Source organism: Onychostoma macrolepis, chromosome 22 (assembly GCF_012432095.1).
Source record: "Onychostoma macrolepis isolate SWU-2019 chromosome 22, ASM1243209v1, whole genome shotgun sequence".
NCBI lineage: Eukaryota > Metazoa > Chordata > Actinopteri > Cypriniformes > Cyprinidae > Onychostoma > Onychostoma macrolepis.
The window spans coordinates 6,690,904-6,712,812 of record NC_081176.1 but is presented as its reverse complement, the minus strand read 5'-3'; the positions used below and the strand labels follow the sequence as shown (position 1 = coordinate 6,712,812).

Genomic DNA, 21,909 nt, shown 5'->3' with positions numbered 1-21,909 from the left:
GTTATTCATAGTGGAAATAATTTTATCACATTGAGAATATAATCAAAATGTGTTCATTTTCTAGAAAAGTGCCAAAAATACATATCAAACCCCTGGTAAAAGTAATCAAAAAACAACATTAAGTTAAGTTTGATGTGTTTTTGCCTGGGGTATTTTGCTATGTCTGGGTTATAAAATGTTATTTCATTAAAATTGCACTAATTTCTTACTACTGTTTTTTTTTTTTTTCCTGTATAAAATATTTAAATTATGTAGATTAATTTAACATGGAGAAATAAGTTATTAGATTTGTTTAAAGATTTTTCTTGGACCATTTATTCACTCTTTTCCTTGATTTTGATCTGACCACTAGGAGTGACAGGTATTATCTCATTTGTAATGGAACAATTTTAATAATTCCAGTTGAATTAGTGAATTGAAAGCAACTGTGTTGTCATGTTTTTTTTCCCCATTTAATAAAAACTGTTCAAAGAAGGCAACTGCAGTATATTCTTAATTCAACAAAAACCTTTATTTTTCTTCTTCGCCCTTAAGAATCAAGTTCATGTACCTCTGATTTGCAAAGTTAAATTGAGTTTGAAAAAAAAAAAAAAGAAATTTAATCAGTGCATGTCGAAGCATATCAGCTTCTATAAATAACAGCAAATTTGTACCACACTACTTGCCAATAAATGGCGAAAGTAGAAGTGAATGTCAAAACCACACGTGGAATTGGGATTGAAGAAAGAAATGGGAGTTATAAAATGTCTAAAGAATCATGGAATAATTAATATTTATCTTTTGACGAAAAACTTAAGGATAAAACAATTTGCAAAACATGAAATGCCAGGTTTCCAAACATCACAATCTATATATTTATATATAATACTCGCTCCGAAGAGAATCAGCAGTTTGAGTTGAGACTCGTGTGAGCGCGTGACGAAGATTGAGGAGCGTTGACAGACTTCAACTCAACCAGCAACGATTTTGGCCCACTTTATAGTAGCTGCCAGTGAAGAATAACCACACGAGGAAAGGTTTTCAGGAAACACTGCTTAGAAGTACAGTCCGTAATTGATGCAAGAAGGGCACATTTCATGACGACATTACATGGGAACAGATTTGTTTGCGATTTAAATTGAAATCAACTCTGTTTGAGCAATTACGGATTGTATTTTTAAGGACGCAGGACTTGAGGCAACGCTGAGACAAGGAAGACTTGAAAGGCTAGTGGAGATGTAGTGGATGAAACTCTTGGCATGGAAATCAACGTTCATTCTCAGAAAACTAAATCAATCAAACAAACTAGTGAAATAAAGAAAGCAAACACACTCTTGGCTCTGCTGTGAGACCCCGGCGGCCCCTCGTATTGTGAAGAGACGGTTGCATGTTAGTGCTGTTTGACCCGAGGAGCCGTGACTCTACGCAGGAAACCATACAGAAATCCAAAATTCTGCAGGAAAACAAGAATGACCTTTTACAAACAAGATTTAACTTTAATATTTTCTAATAATACAGTAATTACATAAATATTTATTTATTTTTACAGGGTTATTACAGTTGACTAAAAATCCTTCAAATAAGAAACTTCAACTGAAAAAAAATTACATTATATTTGATATTATAAATATATATTTACAACAAAATAAATCTCATAAATATAAAAAAGCATTCCTTAAAATAAATAAAATTAACACGCAAAATAAAATATAATTTAATAATATATTTATAATATCAAATATGAAACATTAAAAACCTATTCCTTGAATACATAACTGAAACCAAAAATACAAATATAATTAAATATATTTATAATCTAAAATATGAAATGTATATTAAAAGAATCTATATTTTATTTCAGCTATCTGCCAAGGAAATGTTTCTTTTAGTTTAACTCGATGTACTAAAACAATAAATTGATATTAAAACAACACAGATATTACAAATATATTCTATTATAGTAAAGAGAGTAGGGAAAATATTTGTCTTTACCTGTACAGCCAAATACAGCACTCCAAGATAAGATGCGATACAGACGGCTAGCAGCAGGTCAAAGATTGCTGGTTTTACCCTGGTTCGTTTCAAATACAACATAATTATTCAAACTCGCTTGTGGAAGTTAAACAGGGGTCAAATATTAATATTATTACCTGCATAAACATGAAAATTTATGATTTACAAGTGTACCGTTCAACCTTGAAATCTGGGTTAAATTCACTGATAACCTGGGTTTAAGTATGAAATACGAAACAATATAACTCGATGTTTAAAATAATCCAGGATGAACTTTAGTAGCTGGAATAGTATGCTAGAGATTTATATTATGCACCAATTTAAACATGATTGAATATCTCACCTATAAGCATTCATGGTCTGCTTCAGTTGATCATAAAAAACAAATTCAGGGTCCCTGTCAAAAAAACATAAACAAACAACTGTTAAGCTCTGAATATTCATATCTACTCAACACTGAAACTCTGCTGTGTTGATTCACCTCTTATCGGCTCTGACCAGGTGTCTCTTGACGTCCTTCAGATAGCGGTTCAGGTGATACTCCAGCGTGTTAACGATGCTGCTGTCTTTGTCTACCAGCTGGGCGGCTCGCGGTTGGGCCGTCAGCCAGTCCACCAGCGACGCCAGCTGATCCTCCTGCACCTGCTGATGGCAACGCAGAACCACACTTAAATAACAACACACCAGACTCAACACGTCAGCTTTACAGAGACGAGTCTGCAGTGAACGGTGAATGCTGGGAAATGCGCACATATAATGCCTGAAAACACTGCAGCTCACTAGGTTTCAGAAACAAGGGCTGTTCAATGCAACTCTGAAGGTTGAAATGTTGTAAACATGGTATTTTTGATGGATTTTTCTCTCATACTCACCATCTGTTCAGTGAAGATCTCCAGGTCTCCGCTGACGCCCTGCGTGACATAAGACAACCATTACATCATTAAAAGACACACTTTGAGCTCTGTGATGGCCAATGGTAAAACTGGAAGATTAATCAAAATAAAACCAAAATCATGATGTGGTTTAGTGTGATTATCAAATATAACTAAATACATGCTCTACGTGTTTCAGATTGTCTTTTACAGTTTGTATTCATTTTCTTCTTAATTTTTACAGTCACATTTGTTTTGTTTTTTTTAAAATCACAAACACAATACGTTTTAAGGCTATTATTAAACATTAAATCGCAAAAACACTGATTTAATTAAATCATGTACTGCATGTTACATCTATACTGTAAAATAAATATTTTCCTTAACTCAATTTGTTTAAGTCAAATATGACTATAGTAATTCTGTTTAATATTGTTAGTTAAGAGTAATCAAGTCACCTTTATTTATATAGCGCTTTTAACAATACAGATTGTCAAAGCAGCTTTACAGTATTAAATAGGAAAATAGTGCATCAATAATGCAAAAAGACAACAGTAAACACTCAGTTTTTTAGTTAAAGGCTGTTCATCATTGAATTCAGTAATAATAATAATAATAGTAATAATAATAAAAGCAGCAAACCTGACACTGTTAAAAAAAACACATTTTAAAATCACAATTTAATCAGAAAAAACCTAACTAAAAATTGTGTGTATATATATATATATATATATATATATATATATATATATATATATATATATATACACACACACACATATACACACACAGTGGGGCAAAAAGTATTTAGTCAGCCACCAATTGTGCAAGTTCTCCCACTTAAAAAGATGAGAGAGGCCTGTAATTTTCATCATAGGTATACCTCAACTATGAGAGACAAAATGAGAAAAAAAATCCAGAAAATCACATTGTAGTTTTGTATTATTTGGTCACCTACAAACAAGCAAGATTTCTGGCTCTCACAGACCTGTAACTTCTTCTTTAAGAGGCTCCTCTGTCCTCCACTCGTTACCTGTATTAATGGCATCTGTTTGAACTCGTTATCAGTATAAAAGACACCTGTCCACAACCTCAAACAGTCCAACTCCAAACTCCACCATGGCTAAGACCAAAGAGCTGTCAAAGGACACCAGAAACAAAATTGTAGACCTGCACCAGGCTGGGGAGACTGAATCTGCAATAGGTAAGCAGCTTGGTGTGAAGAAATCAACAATTATTAGAAAATGGAAGACATACAAGACCACTGATAATCTCCTCGATCTGGGGCTCCATGCAAGATCTCACCCGTGGGGTCAAAATCATCACAAGAACTGTGAGCAAAATCCCAGAACCACACGGGGACCTAGTGAATGACCTGCAGAGAGCTGGGACCAAAGTAACAAAGGCTACCATCAGAAACACACTGCGCCAGGGACTCAAATCCTGCAGTGCCAGACGTGTCCCCTGCTTAAGCCAGTACATGTCCGGCCCGTCTGAAGTTTGCTAGAGAGCATTTGGATGATCCAGAAGAGGATTGGGAGAATGTCATATGGTCAGATGAAACCAAAATAGAACTTTTGGTAAAAACTCAACTTGTCGTGTTTGGAGGAGAAAGAATGCTGAGTTGCATCCAAAGAACACCATACCTACTGTGAAGCATGGGGTGGAAACATCATGCTTTGGGGCTGTTTTTCTGCAAAGGGACCAGGACGACTGATCCGTAAACGAAAGAATGAATGGGGCCATGTATCGTGAGATTTTGAGTGAAAACCTCCTTCCATCAGCAAGGGCATTGAAGATGAAACGTGGCTGGGTCTTTCAGCATGACAATGATCCCAAACACACCGCCTGGCAACGAAGGAGTGGCTTCAGAAGAAGCATTTCAAGGTCCTGGAGTGGCCTAGCCAGTCTCCAGATCTCAACCCCATCGAAAATCTTTGGAAGGAGTTGAAAGTCCGTGTTGTAGCGACAGCCCCAAAACATTACTGCTCTAGAGGAGATCTGCATGGAGGAATGGGCCAAAATACCAGCAACAGTGTGTGAAAACCTTGTGAAGACTTACAGAAAACGTTTGACCTCTGTCATTGCCAACAAAGGGTATATAACAAAGTATTGAGATGAAATTTTGTTATTGACCAAATACTTATTTTCCACCATAATTTGCAAATAAATTCTTTAAAAATCCTACAATGTGATATTCTTGATTTTTTTTTTTTTCTCATTTTGTCTCTCATAGTTGAGGTATACCTATGATGAAAATTACAGGCCTCTCTCATCTTTTTAAGTGGGAGAACTTGCACAGTTGGTGGCTGACTAAATACTTTTTTGCCCCGCTGTGTGTGTGTTATATATATATATATATATACACACACACACACACACACATATAGATACATAATCTCAATGATACTAAAATAACACTCATACATTACAAATATATTCCATCACAGTACTTTAAAATTGCAATCTATATCACAGAAGAAAAAAAAGTTTAAAAAAAGCAAAATGCAAGCAGATTTTTTTTTTTTTTTTCATGCAGCATTGGATCAAGTAGATTTCAAACCGTGCAGCCCTACTTAATGGATGTATTATGTACTACATATTTCCATCAATTTCACTCGCGTACATATCAATATCTGCTGAGAAACAAAAACTAATGTAGATAATGGAACATTACCTTCTCCGTCAGGTTGTATATGACTCTCGTCAGCGCTTCGGCGATGACTTTAGTGTTGCGACTGAGCTTCGTCAGATCCACATGAGGCCTGCCAGAGATGGAATCAACAGAAAAACGACATCAACTAAACCAACCAATGGACAGCGAGGGAGGGAACTAGTCGTCAGGGCGACAGAGAGAGAGCACCAATCATCACCCACCCAGCGGTGGCCTCTCCCGCGCCCTCCAGAGAGGACGACACTGACCGCATGTCCATGATGGAGTGGCGCGCGGGGCTGCGGTGGCTCTCCAGGTGGGACAGGGTGAAGGCAGGCAGGCGGCGGATGCCGCGCTCGTGCTCCCACGCCAGAGTGTCGTCGGCCAGGTTGATCTTCTTGTGGACCATTGAGAACTTCAGGTCGGGGTGCTGATGGGCCGCAACCTAAAAACAGGAGACAACGATGACTGGCCAATGGGGTTTGACGTCACGAGGAGTGAAGGTTGCATTTATTTCTAGATGAGGAGCAGATCATCTTACCATCTCTAGTTCTTTGAGCAGGGCGTGCTGTGGACTTCCCTCTTTCGGTGGTTTGGACACGTGGAGGTGAAGGTTGTCGCCGTTACCCAGAGTGTCCAGACATAAAACAAACGCCACGTTGTCCTGGAGCAGACTGGAATCTGAAAGACAAGGGCGAGGTCAATCCATACCGTTTTAAAAGACTTCTTAGCAGGAGTTCATTCTCACTTTTTTCTATTGTAGAAGATTTTTTTTCTCCTGATAAAATGCTTTTTAACAGCTTCGAATTTGCTGCTTATTATTATTATTATCAATATAATTGGTACCAAGTAAAAGTATTAAAGTTTTGGAAAATTTAACTGTGAAATATCAAAAGTATTTAAGAAAAACACTCAAATATTTTTAAAATTTAGGAACACAATGAAAATGTATCAAAATTAGTTTTTCCTTAATAAACGGATGTGAGGAGACATTTACAAGTAAAATGATCTAATTTGTTTAAATGCAAAAAGTACACTAGGCTTTTAGATATTTCTGCTTCAAACTGTGCTAATTTAATAATTTTGGGATTGTATATATACTAGAGAAAAAAAAATATTTTGCATAATGCAGGACTTTTAATTATAAACAAGCCAGAAATACACTGTTATTTTGAAATGTATATGTTCTACTACCGACAAATCAACAGTTTGTTTAACCAAAATATCAATAATACAGGTCCTTGCACACCGAGTCCGTAACTTATGTCCAAAATTTTCCCACATTAAAAAATAAATACGACCTCGTGTGAATCACGTTATCTTTCTTCTGTCGTAAAAAAGAAAAAAAAAAATCGGATTGGGTTTTCTGCATTTTTCGCATCCGTGGCAAGCATTTTGAGACCGTACAAGCACCCGCCAAAATTGGCAAAAATACCAATAATAACCAGAATAAAAAAACATTGCATTATACAGGACTTTTAATCATAAACAAGCCAAAAATACATGTGACTGTAGATTGTTTAATTGAAATACCAAAAAAACCCCCAGAAAATATGTGTATAATACGAGACTTTTAATTATAAACAAGGCCAAAATACACTCAGACTCTTATTTTGAAATTGTACTCCATATAAACTATATTTGCTCTGCACGTTCATAAACATCTATTTTCAGTCACAAATGTAAGTGAAATACTTAAACCGTTGAGCCCAGCTAAGTTGTAAAGCAATATTCGTACCTGTGTGATCCAGGTTGTCCTCCAGCCAACGTTTCGTGCCTTGATAGTTAAACTTCCCGCCTCCCGACAAGAAAAACAGCAGGTTGTATCTACAAAAAAATATATTTTTATAAAGCGCGCAGACAGAAATCAGTTTCAAAAGTCTGTTTTACAAAATAAATCATCAGTGTTACCCTGCATGAGTGCGTTTGTAAGAGTAGAGTCTGGAAAACAGTCGCGCGAGCTCCAGCAATATGGCGACGCCGCTGCCGTTCGAGTCCGCGCCGTACGACAGCCACTGAAACAAAACATGCATTGAATATCGCAACAAATTAGGGTTGTGCAATTTATCGAAAAACACGATTATGAAAATACAATAAGCGAGATAAAACGATTATTGCACCCCTTTCCAGCAGTACGCTTTCGTTCCTCCATAAAGCCCAATTTCATGTGCAAATCAGTAAAATCATGTAACGTGACTTTTGCAAAATGGGACATGCTTGATTTATTTAAGTATATTTTATTTATTCATGTTTTTAAAAGCGCGAAGGAGAACTTGAAAGTCATCTTTTAGCTAAGGTATGAGCCTAAATGGTCAAAATGTGGCGCTTAGTGATTATTCATGTAAACCTTCGTCCGTCATGTAATAAGTGAACGTAAAGAGTTGAGAGCGAAAGTACATTTGTAACAGTAAATTGGATTTGTGTGGCTTTTAAAGTGACAGTATTCCTGCTGCCGACTGTGTGCTTAATATTAATCAAACAACAAAAGACTAATTCAAAATCACACACTGCTCTTGACTGAAAGACTTCTGTAACTTTAATAAAGAAAGAAAGTTTAATTCTTACAGTGATGACTATGCTGTTTTATTTTACATTTGATTATTCATTTCTGTAGCAGGCTTGCATAAAAAAACCAACCTTAAAGCACAGTTTGTTTTTTATTCTATTGTATTTGTCCTTTGATTTTTTTTAGTACTAACAGCTTAATTATTTTCAATAATTTTGAGGACTTTTTGTTTGTTTGTTACAAATAGTTACACAATACTCCGTGACATTGAGAAACCTTATTTACAGGAAATATATATTTGATAAGTATCACTATCATTAAATAAATCACTCATGTAAAGTTTTGGTCATATGGCCCACTCATAATCATTGCAATATTGACCAAAATAATCGTGATGCACATAAAGAATGAAAGCAGCATGATGTCCTTACCGGAGCAACTCCGAAAGAGTCGTAGTGAGCCACCAGCACGATAGTGGGCAGATCTTCTCCTCCCGCACCTGTGAGACGACCCTGACAACACGATTCAGAGATTACATCATAAGCGGGACGAAAAGGGCAACCAGTTAGCGTGAAAGCAATCTTGATTGACATTTCTGTGACATTTCACGCTTTAAGAGTCAAATGCTGTGCAGCTGAAGAGCTTATAAACACCTGACCGTCACGTTCAACTCAACTGTTATTGTATTGAGCGTTAACTGATTGACCTTCTCAGATTAATGTCCTCTGAGCCTAAAACATGAGCCTAGAACATCCAACACAAGTGGATGAACTACTTTTATGGTGCTTTCTGGAGTTCGACAGCTTCTGATCACAGTTGACTTTCATTGGATGATAGAGAGCAGCATGAACGTGATCTTCATTTTTGGTCCAGAGAACAAAGGAAGACATGTGGGTTTGGAACGACATGAGGGCGAGTATGTGATGACAGAAGCTTCGTTTATGGGTAAACAAGTCTGTTCTGGAGTCAGTTATACTCACCTCTAGACTAGTAATTGCCCAATCGCTGACAGCTTTACTCTGAGCTCCACTGGTCACCATCTGAAAACCGTTAGCTGTCGCTGTGTGCAGCAGCACTGGATGAAAACAGACAATGCCCAGGTTAATGTACTTCAGCTTATTATAAATAAGTTAATATACAATAAAAACTAAACACACATTAACATGCATACACATAAAAAAAACATTTATTAAAAAAAGTGCTTATAAAATCTAGAAATATACCTGTTATATAAAATATATAAACAATATATTAACTTAATGTGTATAAAATATAAAAATTCTGGATATTTATATGTATACATTAATACTATATATTAGTACATATACTGTATAAAATTATAAAACTTAAATATACATTGCATTAAGTAGATAAAGCTTCTATAAATATATAAAATACACATAAACATTACATCACATTAATATGCATGGAAATAGAAAACACTTACACACATAACACCTAAATATATATCTGCATATATAAATATAAAATGTATTTATTAACAGTATTTGAAATTAATATGCATACAAATATTATAACAAAATTAAGAATATATATTTATATGCAATGCATACATTAACATAATTAACTATGTAACTATATATATAATAAGCTACATTAATATAATAAACTATATATTTATATATTAGTAAACTAGATTTGTACATGTAAATATGCTTTATTAATATTTATAATTTTATATACTGTATAAAAATGTAATATTATATAAATATTAAATAACTTAATCGATATATTAATATGAAATATATTAATAAAGTGTATATACAATTATTCATATATGTACATGCATTTAATTATAAATTATAATTTTTATATACGTGCTATAAAATACATGTAAAAATAAGTTACATTTAAGTATATAAATACGTAAATAAAGCATTTGTATTTATATACAACTCAAAATATATTTTAATATACAGTATATATAAATGTTTTATTATATAAAATCATAATAATAATATTGATATAAATAATAATAATATTGATATAAAATAAAAATAAAAAATTTATCATGGATTTTAATAAAGTATACAAACTATATTAAAATATCATATAAACTAATTTAAATATTTTAATGTAAATAATATACACTACATATATATATATATAAACTAACTATTTAATATAACCTGTATTCCCTCTGCACACTCCCACAAGCTCACAGAAACTCGTATTGTCCAGGCTGCCGTGTGAAGTACCTTCAGCAGCTGATGAAGACCCCTGTGAGGAAGAGGAGATCTGTGTTTGCGTGTAGATGGACAGCAGCTCCTCGTCCTCCAGAGCGAAGTACACGGGCACGATGGTCTCCGTGGCCAGCAGCTCCGGCTCCAGCTCCATGAACTGCTACAGAAGACACCAAAACACACCACAGTCAGCCTCCGGCGAGCTGAACGTCCCACACACCTCTCCAGCGGGCGCCAGCGTTACCTGCACTATGTCCTGCGGCATAGTGGACATGTTCTGGGGCAGTATGATGACCACGGCCCCCGCCGACTGTCGCAGCGCTTTCTGATATTTCTCGTAAGAGAAATCGGCGAGCCGCATCATCACACATCGACGGCTGAGCACCTCGGCCTCCACCGTACGAGCCTCCGTGTTCAGAATGGCGTTACGGGAACCTGAGAATGAATTTGATTATTAATGCATGGGCCATGTATTATTTTCCATCGAAAAACCCAACTGATATAATATTGCATTATGATCATAGACATAAATGGTTTGTTTTTCTCCAGTCTTTTCAACAATATATCTCTGAAAAGTGCTTAAAAACCTGTAAAACCAGTTTTGAGTCACTTTCAAAGTTCAAGAGACTTTTTATGAAGAGATGTTTGATAAACAGAGCTGGCACATCTTGAATTTGTAAAAACATTATTATTACTAAAATCACTACTAACAGACTATCAAAAACATCTTTTTTTTTTGTTAACTGAAATAAAGCTGAAATAAAATATAAATATTAAATGAAAAAACTTAAACTAAATGAAAAATGCCTTGGCAACTAACTGAAATAATAATAACTTATATTATTTATAAGCTATAAATAAAAACTAAAACCGAAAAAAAAACTAAATAATAAAATATGACTAAATTGAAATGAAAACTGAAAATTCAAACAATGAAATCAAAATATGAATAAAAAAAAAAAACTACAACAGTGTCTCTGTGAGTATATATATATATATATATATATAAATAATACTAAAATAACTCAATTTCAGTTTGAGATATGATTTTTAATATGATGAATATGTTTTTTTATCCCTCAACAGCTCTGAAATGAGTCACTAATTTGTAAGTTAAGACACCAATGTTTTGTTGGACATATACTATGATAATAACATAGTATTTTATATAATACCTCGATGTACCGTGCAGGATTATTATTGTTAAATACAACAAAAACATTTTTTCTGTTAACTGATACTAATCTGAAATAAAAAATAAATACACAAGTTTACTAAAGTTTAGATACTAAAATTACTAACCAGAAATATATAAAAAAAATTAAAAAACTGAAATATTTAGAATAATATAATAAATATAAAATATAATATGAATGAAAAAGACTAACGATAATACAATTAGACAAAATACTTTAAAATGTAATAAATACATAATGATAAATAAATATAATAATAATGTATATTAATATATTTATTTCAAATATATGTATTGAATAATAGAATGTATTAAAAACCGACATATACAACTCAAAATATCAAACAAACAAAAAAACATAGAGTTTAAATAATACTTAAATATTACTTCTTCACAGTGAGGTTTGCGTTAATCCTCAAACAGCTCTCAAAGGAGTGAGTCATTAGTAAATTAAGGTGCCAGTGTTTTTTGGACGCGTACTACAGTAATACCACGGTATTTTCCTGAAGTAACGTTAACATGTAAAAAGCACAGTCCACTTGTCAACGCTTGATGGGTTTGAACCTATGAACCTTTGCGAGGTTTGAACCCTTCACTCACAGTAATACCATGGTAACAGCTACAGTCTGGGGTGTAACTGAAAGGCTGTAGGTTTAAACCCCCGCAAGCATTGACTCACGAACCACTACGCCATGGCACGTCCCAAACAGAACGACAGAGTTGTTATTAAAGCATTGTATGCTGGTTTGAAGCGTATCTCGGCGGTGTAAGGTGTGTTTTACCGTAGGTTTGTCCCTGCAGGTCGTACTGCTGCATGCGGTAGACGCTGAACTCGTGCGCCGCTTCCGCGCGCAGCGGACACACCAGGACCAGAAACAGTACCAGACTCAGCGGGAAAGACCACTTCAGCATGTTCTCCAACACCTCGCTGGCCTCCTCGAACATACTGGAGCCGGAGCGCTGGATCCCGACGCAGAGAAACCGAGAAAACACGGAATGAATGACTGACGGCGAGCGCTCGAGCTGTCAGCAGCCGCGGGGAGAGTTTCAGACAGGCGAAGTCAACGGACACCTACACGCCTGCCTGTATTGTTAAGAGACTACCGTTTAATCGATGTACGTTTAGCTTTTTTGTGACATGTTTGGTTTAATATATCTAACTAAGGTTTTGGGGTTTTAGAAAATCATTTTAATTGATGAAATCTTGTCCACGCGCCTCTTGTTGGTGATGTTTGGGGTCCTTCAGGAAAAATCAGGGACTGCCTTATCTGACCGTTTTCTCTAGTCAGATTTATTTTGCCTATTTATTTATTTTGCAAAACACATAGAAACTGTTATATGTGGGGAGTACAGTGCTATTCTTCATATAAAGAATAATTTAAAGCATTATTAATAAATTAATGTATCTCTGCCATATTTAAATTAAATAATTAAATGTTTCTAAAAATAAACATTTTTACTTACCGGTCAGAATAATTAATGTGTCATAAAACATGTTTACTATAATTTATTTTTCAACTACTAAAAAACTAGAAAACCAAATTGAATCTACAAAATATATCAAACTAGTGTTTTACTGGTTATATACAAAATATGCTCCCTGATAACAACAACAACAACAACAATAATAATAATAATAATATTGCCGAACTTAAAATAAATAATTAAATATTACATTAAATGATTAAACAATATTATTTCTTGGTTAAATTCTCCCTGAAATGTAATAATAATAATAATGATGCCTAAATTAAAATAAATAATTAAATTTCTAAACAATATTATTTCTTGGTTATATGCAAAACAATATTTCCCTGAAATATAATAATAATTTAATAATGTTTAAATTAAAATTAATTTATAGGCCTATGTAAAAGTTACATTAAATAATTACAATTGAGTGCCCTTAATGTCCACTAGAGGGGAGTCTTTCCCAATAATTAAAGTCTTACCCCTGTTGCACTTTTCTACCCTAAATAAGATTTTGTCACATCTAAAATACAAAAAAATAGATTCTAAAGGCTGAAAATGCTTTATTTGTGAGGTGAAGTCTATAGGCAGTAGAACTTTGCTTTTATTTGTTATCTTTGTTTGAAGTCTTTTCTTTTGTTTACTGTAAAAATGGATCCATGCAGGATTCCAGTTACAAGTTTCCCAATCAGATGTGATTATCAATCAATTTTATGACATTAAACTGTGCATTTTTGTTTGTTTTTCCCATAATTGATATAAGAAATGCCCATTACAGCAGTGTAGGTATTTTTGAATAAACAAAAAGCACATGAAGCAGAATATTTAATGCCATTTAGAATAGAAAGGTAAACTCTAGTAATGGCTTTAAGTGGTTGAAGGAGACAATCAATCTAAGTGCTATAATACAGAAAACGGCCTCCAAAGTGTTCAATAGGTTTTTTTGTTGTTGTTGTTGTTGTTTTAGAAAAGGCCAATCCCATCCCAACGTTCTCAGAATGTTCTAGCAAGGTTTTCTTAACGTTCATTAGTTATCTGGTCTTTAATAGGCATAATGTCTTTGGTAAACATTAGCACAGAAACTTTATATTTATCGTTCATGGAATGTTTTTCCGTTTTTTAGTTGGCGTTCATCTAACGTTTTTAAAATTCTGAGAACATTCAAAGTAACATTCCCATAATGTTTACAAAATTCTAAAATGCAATGTTCCAAGAAAAAAAAAAATAATATTTTTTTTTTTTTACATTTAAAAACGGACGTTTTGAATATTCAGCGAACTTAACGAGAATGTTTTCAAAACGTTGTAAGAGCATGTTTTAGTTATTTTACATGTTCAGACAGCACTGTGACCAACTAAAATCTCACAGACTAAACTAAAGTCTAGCCTCTCATAATGGAGGAATGTGTGAAATATAAAGAGTTATTATAGGTGTTTAAATAGCTACAATCATTCACTCACTGGCTTACTGTTTGTGTGTGTGCAAAGCCACTGCGGTGAACAGGTCACCTATAGATGTGCACTAGTTCTGGCCAATAAACACGTGAATGTAAACATGAACAGATATAACGTCAACAGAGCCGTCCAGTGAAACAGACAGCTTGGCTTGCGTTCTGTTGGTCTGGAAAAGCAGCGCAGTCAGAGCTAATGGACAGAGTAGTCCTGGAGGAGCCAGCGTTTCCATTAAGTTGCATTAATGCGTTCTGGAGAGACTTGCACGGCTCATCTCTTCATATCCCGTTTCAGACTCTCTGAAATCCACGCGGGCCGGGACGGCACCCTTTATCTGATATTTAGAGTTTGGACTCGAAATGAAAGTGCCACTTTTGTCTCACAACGACTTCAGTGCCTCCGCTGACCCATACGCACAGAGCATGTCCAACATCCCGTCTACCCTTTCTGCTTCCTTAACCCAGAGAGATGTTATGCCGTCCATTAGCAGAGCAGATCAATTTCATCGGGTGCAGAAGGTTGGCCTGAACTCTTTATAGCCTAGTTCTCCTTCCTCTGTTGAATACAGGGTCTCGTGTTTGACAGCTTGCAAACAGTCTGGTTATTGCTCTGAGGACTTTGCAGAGCAGCGTTAATGTTCCGTCTGGGAAAATATTGTGAAGTGGTGCATACGATATTGTCTCGAAAGTGCTTGATGGGATTCAAAATGTTTGGGAAATGCAAATGTGGCCAAACATCTCTCCATTGTAAGAGCCTATCTTGTTTACCATTATAGTTTGGTTTAGAGATAAATGGCCACAAATAATAGAATTGAGTCAATTGTGCATGAAAAAATATTGTATTATATATTAATGTGGTTAAATAGACTACTCCATGACCCTGCTTCATGCTGAACGTGATGTCTTATTGTTTTTATTGTGATGCTGCAATGCTGTGGCTGACCAAAGCTCTTTTGAAACATAACCGTTAAAATTGCAGTGCTTGTGCGTCACAAACGTGCCATCGTGTTTTCTTTTTTTTTAAGCTAATGTGATTATCCAACTAAGAGGGGATGTTTTCAGTAGCTACATTTGGCTAATGTTCTGGCAAGGTTCCCTCAAAGTTATGAACAAATGCTCTTCCAGTAACCATAATAGATTGATTGTTCAAAGTTATCAGGTCTTTAAAGGAATAGATAACCCAACAATCCTCTAAAAATATACTTAACCTCAGGCCATCCAAGATGTAGATAAGTTTGTTTCTTCATCAGATTTGGAGAAATGTAGCATTACATCACTTGCCTCCAATAGATCCTCGCAGTAAATGGGTGCCGTCAGAACGAGAGTCCAAACAGCTGATAAAAACAACACAATAATCCACATCACTCCAGCGATGTTTTTATCAGCTGCTTGGATTCTGACGGCACCCATTCACTGCAGAGGATCCATTGCTGAGAAAGTGATGGAATGCTACATTTCTCCAAATCTAACAATGCATTTTGGATGGGCTGAGGTTGAGTATATTTTCAGCAATTTTTCATTGTTGGTTGAACAATGTTCTCAAAACATTAGCGCATAAACGTTATTTATACAACATTTAAAAGTAACATTTCCGTAATAATTAAATGGAACATTTGCTTAAACAAGAAAAAAAAAAAAAAAGAACATTCAGAAATGATTTTTTTTAATTTTAAATAACAGGAATGTTCTTAGAACATAACATTCTTAAAACATAATTTTGTTAGCTGGGAAAGCACTGGTTAAGCATCAAAACAGATTGCAGCAAGTCAGAGATATGTGTGTGGGCTGGGTAGTTACTGTAATATTAGCATCTTCAAAATGCTGCAATTAAACTCCCACTATGGCTCTGAAAGAAGCCATTTACTCTAAAAGAGTAAAGAGCAGGACATGCTGTCTATGGTCTGCCTTTTAATATAAAAAACGCCTCAGGCCTGACATTAAATCAGTGTATGACCTTTAGAGCAACAAACAGAAGACGCACTATGACAGAAATTTGCCCCGCAAACTTTATGTGTATGACACAGATGTATTATGATACATCAAAAGTGTTCTGATTTAAATTGGCTGCTATGTAATGCACATTTGTCTTGCATAGTACTAAATGCAGCGCAATATCATAAACAATGAGTAAGACTGTTGTTTCACATCACTTTTCAGAAGAAAACAATGATAAAATAGTCTACTTCTGCAAAATGTCACAATATTCTACAAAAATACTGTTGGCATGTCATCGTGACACTCATTGTGATTTTATCAGTACCACACTTAGGCTATGTTTTGTTGACAGCTCTAGTGGTGTTTTAATCGTCTAAATTCATCTTTAAAGCTCATGTTCGTGCATTGAGAATCCATTGCCCAACAATTACTGAATGAATGGGCACATTTTGTTTGTTGCAGGTCAATTTACAAGAAGAAAAAAAAAATGTATTCCAAATTCAACAACACTTGTTTTGGACAAGTTTTTGAATTAATCTGTAGATGTGTGATTCTTGAACTGACTCATTAAAAAAAGCTCTCTATTGTTATCACAGCAAGTAAGTCCATTATAGTTTAAATAGCACAGATCTTAGAGTCCAAAGATTTTCTTTTCATGTTTAATCACAGAAAAAGTAAGACTGGAATGTCTCAACTATTTTTGCACTATTTGTGATTCAGTGATGAATCATGGCAAGATACACACAAGATAGGATCATCAAGGTCTTCTTATGTCTTCAAGGTAATTTCGAAAGTTGAACTATTTGTTCACTCATATTAACTGTGATTCGTACAGCTTGAGATAAAAGATTCTTTGGTATGGTTTTCTAACCAAATTCATACAAATATCCGAGATGGGGAGGATCTTGATCCTTTTAGCTCAAGGGCAACAAAGAATTAAATACCTTATTTAAATCACAGCATCAGATCCTAATTAGTGGCCATGAGTTCTGGACTACCTGAGGATTTGGAGATATCAGGAAGTGTTTGTATATTCTTGATATGCTGTCAGTGATCCAGACACAAATCTGGAAAGCTCTGTACAGGAAATGAAGAAACCTCATAGCCACAAGTGATGAAAAAGAGCCCGACTGCCGCCCATGTTTACATGCAGAACAAATGGTGCTCTTATTAATATATAAAGTAAGTCTAAATGAATGTCTAGTTCAAAGGTCAGACTGTTAATAGAGCAGCAAAGTGCTTTCCTAAACATATAGCACTTTTTCTGTGAATGCAATATGGTGTTTAGAGGACAGGGCTGTAATTGAGATATAATCTACATCTGCATTAAAACTGCACCACTACACTAACGTCAAGCGTCACCCTTGAGTAATAGCTGCAGACAGCATTAGTGTCTCATCCAGAGTTGCTCTCTTCTCCGCTGCCTTGTCTCAGCGTCTGGTCTTGATGGATTGCCTGTGCGAATGATGGAGCGGCGAGGGAGAGATGATGAATTGGCCACTTCAAGCCCGTTCCTAAAGGCGGAGGGGGCTTGAGGTAGACGCCACACAGTAGAACAGGCAAAACTATGATCTCAGATCAGCTGCGGTGAGGCACGCGTCAAGAAGCAATGCAATCCACCATTGCACCATCCCACCGAAGGGTGTTGCATATGCCACTGAAATCTGGATGTCCACAGGCCTCTTTGAACGGGATTACCATGCCACCTGTTCTCACAGTCCAGGATTGGACTTTGATGTGAGCACAGGGGTGGTTGCCAGATGTGGAGGCCCATCTGTGGTCTGAGCCTTCAGTGCAGGCAGTCTTTTAGGATTTTATGCTCATCTGCTCGAGAGGATGCACGTTGCCACAGATGTGATCGTTCTGAGTCAGGCTGATGAATCACTGCATATGCATAAATCACAATATATAATTAAAAATATAAACAAATAGTAGGAAGACGGATAGTAACAGACCAGAGTTCACTGCAAGTTTGATGAAACAAGCATCCCAAATGGGGGTTTTCGCATCGATGCCATAGAAACCATACTGGTTCCATAGATGACATATTGGTTCCTCAGCGAACCTTTCAATTATCAGTTGTTAAAAGAACCATTTTTTCCTAGTGTGACAACATTTGAATTATCTGAATAACATTTTTTAATATAAAGAACCTTTTGTCCAATGGAAATGTTCCATGGATATTAAAAGTTCCGCATATGATTATAAATGCCAATAAAGAACCTTTATTTTTAAGAGTGGAGGTGGTTAGCTTATAGTGTTTGGTGCTGTAATTCTGTAATGCTTGGAAGATGGGACTATTATTGCCCCAAAAACCCTCTTAAAGGGAGTGCTCCTAATCTCAGCTTGTTACCTGTATAAAAGACAACCTGTCCACAGAAGCAATCAATCAATCAGATTCCAAACTCTCCATCATGGCCAAGACCAAAGAGCTGTCCAAGCTGACCTACACAAGGTTGGAAAGGGCTACAAGACCATCGCCAAGCATCTTGGTGAGAAGGTGACAACAGTTGGGGCTATTATTCGCAAATGGAAGAAACACAAAATAACTGTCAATCTCCCTCGGTCTGGGGCTCCATGCAAGATCTCACCTCGTGGAGTTTCAATGATCATGATAAAGGTGAGGAATCAGCCCAGAACTACACGAGAGGATCCTGTTAATGATCTCAAGGCAGCTGGGACCATAGTCACCAAGAAAATAATTGGTAACACACTACGCCGTGAAGGACTGAAATGCAGTGCCCGCAAGGTCCCTCTGCTCAAGAAAGCACATGTACAGGCCGTCTGACAATGGACTGGGCCATGTACTGTCAGGGCCAGGGCATTGAAGCCAGCCAGGGCATTGAAAATGGGTCGTGGATGGGTATTCCAGCATGACAATGACCCAAAACACACGGCCGAGGCAACAAAGGAGTGGTTCAAGAAGAAGCACATTAAGGTCCTGGAGTGGCCGCGCCAGTCTCCAGACCTTAATCCCATAGAAAATCTGTGCAGGGAACTGAAGGTTCGAGCTGCCAAACGTCAGCCTCAAAACCTTAATGACTTGGAGAGGATCTGCAAAGAGGAGTGGGACAAAATCCCTCCTGAGATGTGTGCAAACCTGGTGGCCAACTACAAGAAACGTCTGACCTCTGTGATTGCCAACAAGGGTTTTGCCACCAAGTACTAAGTCATGTTTTGCGAAGGGGTCAAATACTTATTTGACTCATTAAAATGCAAATCAATTTATAACTTTTTTTAAATGCATTTTTTTTCTGGATTCTTTTGTTGTTATACTGTCTCTGACTGTTTTATTCAAATAAATCTACCATTAAAATGATAGACTGATCATTTCTTTGTCAGTGGGCAAATGTACAAAATCAGCAGGGAATCAAATTTTTTTTTTTTTCCCCACTGTATGTTGTATGTGCGTAATCCACTGCACCACAGCTTTGATGTATTTGCATATTAATCTGGGAGATGATAATGTATTTTAACATTTAAAAAATGACAAAAACTCATGTATACAGCCCAACTGTACATCCAAAAAGTGCAGTTTAGACTGTTGTGGTTCCGTAGACACAGATTTCTGGGAATCGGTTTATTTTGCTTGGCAACAATTCTCCAACTTGACCACATGGTGGAGCTTCACAGATTTCTGTAGTTCTATAGAAATTAGTGATGTACAATGAAGCTGATTGTACGTTCCAACCAGTTTATCATCGAGGAACCTTACAAGCCACTTGTATGATAGAGAATTCTTGTTATTTCATGGTCTATGCCACGGCAAAGTCTTTAATTCTTCAATTCTTTTCAGGTTACACAAGAGAAAGACCTTTTTCCTTGTTTAGTCTGTTGTGACTGTCCACTTCATGAACAGAGGGATTCTTCTTGGCACACTGGAGTGGGCTGCAGCTCTGGGTATCTGCCACATACCACCAAGGCCTCCGATGTACACGGCACTGTGTCTCTGTGCGTCTGTGTTAGCGTGTGTGTGTATGTGTGTGTGGGCGTTTCTTCCGAGCAGCACAACGGGCTGGCAAGGCATCCGAACAACCACTGCCCACTCGGACCAAAACAAGCCACACTTCTTCTTCACTACACTGGCACACAGGCCGGCAAAACAAACAAACCAAGGGCAGCGAAAGTTCCATCACTCCATGTCACTGCGAGTATCATTCAGTGGCTTTCGTAGACAATCTGAAAGAAATGTTGGGGAAGAAAATTAACTCATGTTTGGCTGCCACAAAATTTTAATGTTTTGACAGTTACTGGTAAGCTAATTTGGGTGGTCATACTTATCATGATGCAGATCTGAAATGGCCACTGACAACATTTACATCACTCCATGCCATTTCTTTCCAACATAGCTGAGGTTTCACTGCAGCATTACAGAAAGAGGACTGATGGGACTGTTTACATTTTCAGTTCATGTGAATACTTCCTTATTAAATACAGATTGTTTTTTTAAGTGTTCTTGAGATCATCTGCCAATACGTTTAAAAAGGAAAGAACGACGACGCTTGTCTACTCATCAGTAATGGTCACCGTCGAACATACTGATCTGGAGCATAACGTTTTGTTTTGTTTTTCCCGTGTCCCCCTGAAAAACATTTAAGCATTAAATTATTACTGCATAAGCTTAAACTGTTTGCTCACATTCTGATCAGCTGACTGAACAAACAGTGCTCCTTAATGGGACAGTGTAGCCCAAAATAAAAATATATGCTGTATTTATTTACTCACCCTCATTTTGTTGTTTTATCATCCATTGTTCATACTGTCAAAGTTTTTAAACATTAATAAATAGTGTATTTCACTCATGCTGTGAGGATTTTCCACATATTTTCTGCGTTCCACGTTAAAACTGAACATCCATGAACGACAATAAGGTGAATAATTATGACAGAATTTTATTTTTTGGGTGAACTTTTCCTTTAAGGAATAAAACAGTCAGGAGGCCAAAACAAGGGGGCAAGGAGGTGAGAGAGAAAGAGAGAGAGAGAGAAAGCATTAAAGCACTAAAAGCCTTTCTCCTCTGGCTAAAGGCTAATGTTATTGCCATGGTGAAAAAATCTCCGGAGCTGGAGAAAAACGCGCTGAGGTGATTCATAAATGGACTGTGAGGATCCTTTGGGGGAATAATTAGACATGTCTTTGTCTCTCTCTCGCTCCATCCCTCTTTTTTTCTCTTTCGGATGATTGATTGACAGCCTTGGTGCGGTCTGGGAACTAATTCATCAGATTTTAGTGACAGTTTTAGCCGTTAATTGGACAGTTCCTTACCTCAGCTCGGCAGCGCGCGAATCGCCAGTCCGACGGCAACCGTTCATCTCTTGAATATTAAGTAGATCGTGATGACGTAGCTGATAATCTTCCAATAGCAAACGAGTCTCTTGTAAACTTTCGTTAATTTATTCTGACGTCGCCCGCTGACCTTCCTATAGGAAAAGCTTGTGCTTTAAACATTAATTAGGTCTTTCTGACGTCGCTTGGTATTCGTCAAAAGGCTAATACATGGATCATGAATACTAAGAGGCAAACCTTCACCATAGTAGGATTGGTAAACTCGCGTCGGAGTTCGATGTGAAATGACATGATCTAGAGAGGTTCACTTCACTTCCAACATCCTCACGTGAACACTACGGTCACA

General features: G+C 36.4%; 1 protein-coding gene and 1 long non-coding RNA gene across 5 annotated transcripts; both read right to left on the bottom strand.

Annotated features, from left to right (window-relative positions):
* Window positions 1-575: 575 nt before the first annotated feature.
* ncln (nicalin) lies at window positions 576-12,554 on the bottom strand. 4 transcript variants are annotated; one of them, XM_058760012.1, is made up of 15 exons: window positions 12,205-12,554; window positions 10,472-10,662; window positions 10,243-10,387; window positions 9,004-9,098; window positions 8,455-8,535; window positions 7,429-7,532; window positions 7,256-7,344; window positions 6,059-6,198; window positions 5,787-5,962; window positions 5,542-5,629; window positions 2,865-2,903; window positions 2,474-2,634; window positions 2,336-2,389; window positions 1,972-2,050; window positions 576-1,432 (listed from the first exon to the last, which is right to left on the bottom strand). In XM_058760012.1, exons 1-15 carry the CDS (start codon window positions 12,365-12,367, stop codon window positions 1,370-1,372), a joined length of 1,668 nt encoding a protein of 555 aa, XP_058615995.1. In that variant the 5' UTR covers window positions 12,368-12,554; the 3' UTR covers window positions 576-1,369. The 4 variants fall into 4 exon arrangements, with proteins under 4 accessions (XP_058615995.1, XP_058615993.1, XP_058615994.1 ...); XM_058760010.1 differs by having other exon boundaries at window positions 5,742-5,962; window positions 12,205-12,550; XM_058760011.1 differs by having other exon boundaries at window positions 2,474-2,637; window positions 12,205-12,550.
* Window positions 12,555-19,832: 7,278 nt separating this feature from the next.
* LOC131530807 (uncharacterized) lies at window positions 19,833-21,595 on the bottom strand. Its single transcript, XR_009268495.1, has 3 exons — window positions 21,543-21,595; window positions 20,555-20,859; window positions 19,833-20,456 (listed from the first exon to the last, which is right to left on the bottom strand). It is a non-coding gene; the product is annotated as an uncharacterized LOC131530807 (long non-coding RNA).
* Window positions 21,596-21,909: the final 314 nt, after the last annotated feature.